Below are 6,000 nucleotides of genomic sequence, written 5' to 3' on the forward strand. Positions count from 1 at the left end.
TTTAAAGACATTCAGTACAGTTTTTTTTTTTATATATTAATGTCTACCTACCTCTGATAGTTCCTTAAACGTTAATCTTTACGGTGCTTAAAGGGGCAGTAAACCTGCAAAATAATGTTATATAAATCTGCACTCTCTTAGCACTAACTTTATATAACATAATATTGCAGCAATATTTTATTTCTCAGACCGCCGCTCCTTGCTCTATTGAGTGGGTCTGTTTTTTTTTCCTAAGCGCATCTAGGCAGCTGTCTAGTCACAGCCCGACCCGATTACCGTTACCAGACGAGAGCGAGCTACATTGAATGTAATGGCAGGAACGGGCCAAGCTGTGATTAGACAGCTGCCCAGAGGAAAAAAAAACAGACCCGCTCAGTAGAGCAAGGAGCGGTGGTCTGAGAAATTCGACTTTATTATAAAATATTGCTGCAATATTATGTTGTATAAAGTTAGCGCCAAGATAATGTTATATAATTCTGCACTATTATATAACATTATTTTGTAGGTTTATAGCCCTTTTAATAAATGGAGAGGCCTAAAAATGCAAATTGCCAAAGCACATAGCAAACAGTGCCAAAAATATATATAAAAAAAATATTGGTTGAGTTTATTTTTTAAACCCATATATTCATTAATGGTGCCCTTGGGATTTTAAAAGTAGATCAGTTTGAAAACACAAAACAATATGCACCACCAAGAGGCACGGAGATAGAAGAAAATAAATTGTTAAATAATTATTACACTGGTTTATAAATGTGATGTTCCTCCAAAAAATATCCGACTAGATTACTATAGGTTCATTGGTAGGATAAAATTGTGTTTTATTTTGTCTTTTTATAAAGAGATATTTAAAGGGTACACTGTATTATATTGAAGATATGCTCAACTGGCGCTAAATTAAACTTCACTGCAAATTATTAAAAACAGATGTTGAGATTTATATTTTGCGTATCAATCGGTAAATCACTCAGTTTATACTAGTAAAGTAACCAAAAACAATGTAATCGCATGTACAAATATAAGGTTTAAAGGGACAAGGAAAGTAAAAAAGGTAAACTTTATGATTCAGTCAGAGCATGTCATTTTAAGATACTTTTCAATTTACTTCTGTTATTAAAAGTACCTTGTTCTCCTTAAATCCTTTGTTGAAAAATGAAAATCATACCTAGGTGGGCTCAGGAGAAGCAAAGCACTACTGGGAGTTAGCTAAGCAGATCTGCTGAACCAATTAAAATAGGCCATTATTCACCAGCTAGCTCTCAGTAGTACGGTGTTGCACCTAAGGCCACTGAGGCATGCTTTTTAATACCAATAAAATAAAGCAAAATTTGAATATATACATACACACACACATAAACTAAACAGCCTCTTAAAATTACATGATCTACCTGAATAATTTGTTGTTTTTTACCTGTCATGCCCCTTTAACATATACTTCATTCACCCAACGATGTTGCCTCCAGGCACCTGGGTCAAACCGATCAGACTCCTGCTTCCCAAGGAAACTCACAACACATTAGATAAGTGGGCTAATAAAGGTCTTTACCGGGTGGCAGACTTTCTCATTCACTCACAAATCATTTCATTCAATCACCTTCAGGAGCTAATAACCCCACTCAAACTACATTGGTTCCTATACCTCCAAATCTCTTCTGCCCTTAATAAGTATGATATCTCCCGTTGGAAACACCCACCCACAGTTATGGAAAGAATATGCTCAAACCCGACTAGGGAAAAGCAGCTCATTTCTAAACTTTATATAGCAATTCAGGACACACATTACACCGAGAAATCGTCCATAGCGATAAAATGGGAAGAAGACGGGGCAGATCAGATTTCAAAAGATGAATGGGACCAATTATATTTCGAATCCTGTAAGGGGCTTATTAGTGCGGACCATAGGGAAAATACTATAAAAACAACATTTCGTTGGTATCTTACGCCCCTAAAAACATCACACTATTCAATAAATAAGTCCAAATTATGCTATAGAGGCTGTGGGATACAGGGTTCTTATAAACATATGTGGTGGGATTGCGAACCCATCAAAAATATTTGGAGAATGCTCAATGATCTCCTCAGTAAAGTTTTAGACGAACGAATAGTACTAACCATAGACCAAGCACTTCTTCATAGGTGATTGCCCAACCTGAACCCCACCATTAATTAATTCATTAAAATACTCTGCACGACCACTAGAGTGTGTATAGCGAGGCACTGGAAGGAAGGTCCCCCTACTTGGAAAGAAGTACTAGACAAAATAAAAGACATATACACACTATCGGAAAGGGTAGCATGGATACAAGGAGACACTACACAGTTTAACAAAATATGGTTCTATTGGATAATGCATTCAACAATGACGGTCAGGTGACAGAATCCACAAATAGAAGATTATGGTAAAAACTCTATAAACTAGATGCTCATAGTTATAAATTGGCCAAATGACGCACTCAGCTTAGATCCCAGACATAATTGATTGACAACACAGACATGATTTAATGTTTATTTGTATTCTTATTTTTGTTTTTATTTTCTTTTTTTTTCTCTTTTTTATTTCTTATTTAGGTTTGTTAATGATCATTACTCATGATATCTATCATAGATCAATGTTAAGGATTTATGAGTTAAAAATGTTCCCATGTTGATTTAAGATGACACATTGTCTGAGGCACTGTAATAATTGCTCTCAGGATGTATATACTGTTATTTATGCTGTGATATGGAAATAAAAATAATTTCAACATAACATATACTTCATTCAAATGTGCAAGAAAGCTCCTAGATATTACACAATGGGAGTATTAAAGACAAGGGTATAGATTAGTGCTGCTAGTGATCATAGTTTTCCACTATTTAATAATGTTTTACCATTTAAAAAGGGACAATCTACATTAAAATTGCTATTGTTTAGATAGATAACGCCTTTACTACCCATTCCCCAGCTTTGCACAACCAACATTGTTAGATTAATATACTTTATAACATTTAAACCTCTAAATGTTTGCCTGTGTCAAAGCCACTACAGACAGCTTCTTAATCACATGCTTCTGTATTTGTTTTTCACAACAAGAGACTGCTAGTTCATGTGGGCCATATAGATAACACTGTGTTATGGCCGAGGAGTTATTTAAGATTTAGCACAACACAGTACTAACTGCAAGTCAATAAGATAATAAATAGTCATGTGATCAGGGGGCTGACAGAAGATGCTTAGATAAAAGGTAATCAGAGGTAAAAAGTACTGTGTTGGTTATGCAAAACTGCCAAATGGGTAATAAAGGGATTATCTAGCTTTTAAAACAAAAATTATATTGTACACTGTCCCTTAAAATTAAATTCCATCTACCCCATGTATCCCACTTCTTGTCATGTGACCTGACAGCACACACCTAGAACCTGCAATACAATTTGATATGGCATTCCCCAGCAAACATCACATTAGGATTTTACAGAACATTTGTAGTTATAAGGTTAATATATTAAAATCAGGGGTGGAACTACCATTGGTGCAGAAGGTGGCCCCAGAGCCCTAGTGCTGGGTGGCCTATAGCAGCCAGTGTATAAATACTCAGTATCATTATAAAGTGCAGAATACTAATTTTCAGTGTGCATGTATAATATACACTCAAAATTATTATACAGAGAAGCATGTATGTTATTACTATTGCTTTTTACTAAGTTACCTTTCGAGGGGCTCAAAAAAGTTTTTGTTAAAGAAGGTAGGTGCTGATTTAAATAATATTTTAATAATGTTAAACCTTTAGTCCAATTCTTAGTTTCACTTTTTCCCTGAGACATAATTCTGCCATATGGAACTGTGCCTTCTATTTCAAAACCAGTCTAACTGGTTGCCTGGTCTTTTACCAAAACCTTAAGGTTTAGTTCAGTTCTTTAGCGTCCATTGTGGGAAATCATATAACTGACATTCAATTGTTTATATTAACAACTACTTATTGTCATCAAGTGGGAAGCCCGATGAAAAAGAAAGAGAATAAGACTAGGTTTGGTGTTGTAGTTACACCCAGGCTTGTGGCAAGACGCTTTATCTTGGCTCTCACGTTAGATAACAATGTATGTAATGGAAACCATTTCATTTTTATGGTTAGGAGGTTAACAATTACACTAAGTCAAAGTAAATGTTAAATAAAACACAGATGTGCAAAAGGAAAACTGAAAGTACATCTAGGGATTATTTTTCTCTTCTTGAGTGAAAGCAAATATCAAGTAATTGTTGAATATTGAGTGTGCATTGTATTTGTAGCAGGTAGTTTATTTTTTTCTACCACTGTATATATGTGTGTTTTTGGCCATGAAAAGAGTAAGTGTGGGTAACTTATTCCAGAGTCCAAGAAAGCATAAATCACTTGCAAAATCAGACTTAACCATTTGTTAATGAGGTTTATTCTTTGGCAGCCAAAGGGTTTATATAGTGTATTGCAGGCAGACTTCAAACATTTCAGCTACTAGTAAAATACCAAGGATTATAAAGCAGTGAATTTCTTTGTTTTGATGTATTGTTATTGAAGTGGGAGGATAGGTGTAATGCTCCAGGGAGAAATGTGTCATCTGTACTTACATGTAAGATTTACAAGCAAGCTGCCACACTACTGGAATCAGAACTGAGCCCATTAAATGAACAAGAAGGGAAAAAGACAGCTGCTTATTAGTTAAACAAGGAGTGACTTACCATTTGAGGATTAGCTCACAAAAGAAATCACTGAAGGTGGACAGATCTTCACCTGCCTGGAGCTCGGTTTTGTTCAGCCAATTTAAACAATGTGAACAGATTATAGCAGCTCTGGTGGAAGAGAACGGGAATAATCAACGGCTATTCTCTTCGCACGTGTCCATGATGACCATAGATAACCCTAGTGGGTTATGTTAGGATAGAAGCGTGATCTTATAGCCCCGAATGAATTACTGCTTTATTTTATCACTTGTTTAACACGATAAATCCCCTTTGCTCCTCTTGCAACACTGAGCTTCAGGAACAGGGTCTGATATGATAGCTCGTGTCCTTCCTTTTCCTGTGCTCTCACACTCCCTCCCCCTGACTCTCTCCAACAGCACAGCCCCACTACTGATAAGAGGTCCAGCTGCAAGCTAAGGTAGCTGGAGCACGTGGGCGTGGCCTAGAAGTCACGTGACGTGCTGGGAAACAGGTAGAACCGAAGCCGCAGTGACTTGTGCCCAGGGCAGGTGCATGCAGGTGAGAGTCACATACCTGAGCGGCTCTCCCTGTGTGAGCAAACACACATCAAGCCCCAGTGCCCAATTAAACAAATAGTGATTATTCATACGGAGAGAACAGTATACACGAGCTATGTCTTAGTCTGATAGAGACATCATTTCTAAACAAATCAGATGGAAGGATGTTTTTAATGGTATTTCGAGTGGCAATAACCTGTTTTTTAAAGTTTGTTTACATAATTTTTTATTAGTCGATTCCTGTAAAAAATATTACATAGTACTAATTTATACATTTTTGGGAATAAATTAATTCCACCGCTGTGGTTAATTAAAAAAAACAACACATAGTAAATTCTTGTAAACGTGTCACAAATCATAAGGATTCTCAGTGTCATACCATTAAAGGAATTTTTAAAATATTTCTAATTTTAGAATGTAACGGAGAGGTCATATTCCATTCATCAACCATTGATTGTATTATACATGAGCAGGTTTTGCAGTATGTATGAGCAGATCTTTGTCCAGATATATAATAAGCCTAAGACACAGGATATATTACTGCTATAATGTGCTGAATGCTCTTATGTTTCTTGGGCATTTCACTTTCAAACTCAGTAACTGGTTCTAAGACACCGATATTTCTCTATATGCAGTAGATGCTTATAGAGTAACAGTCACAAACACACACTCATACACAGACACACACACACATACATATACACACACATACATATACACACACATACATATACATACACATACACATACATATACATACACACACATATACACATACACACACACACC

At 36.0% G+C, this 6,000-nt stretch overlaps 1 protein-coding gene across 1 annotated transcript in view; it reads right to left on the minus strand.

Moving 5' to 3' along the window:
* PRRG2 (proline rich and Gla domain 2) overlaps positions 1 to 5,105 on the minus strand; it is a gene marked incomplete in the record, with an annotated part of 186,073 nt that extends 180,968 nt beyond the window's left edge. Inside the window, 1 exon segment of the mRNA XM_053690852.1 lies at positions 4,691 to 5,105. Coding sequence (XP_053546827.1) covers positions 4,691 to 4,693 — 3 coding nt within the window.
* Positions 5,106 to 6,000: the final 895 nt, after the last annotated feature.

Source organism: Bombina bombina, chromosome 8 (genome assembly GCF_027579735.1).
Source record: "Bombina bombina isolate aBomBom1 chromosome 8, aBomBom1.pri, whole genome shotgun sequence".
Lineage (NCBI taxonomy): Eukaryota > Metazoa > Chordata > Amphibia > Anura > Bombinatoridae > Bombina > Bombina bombina.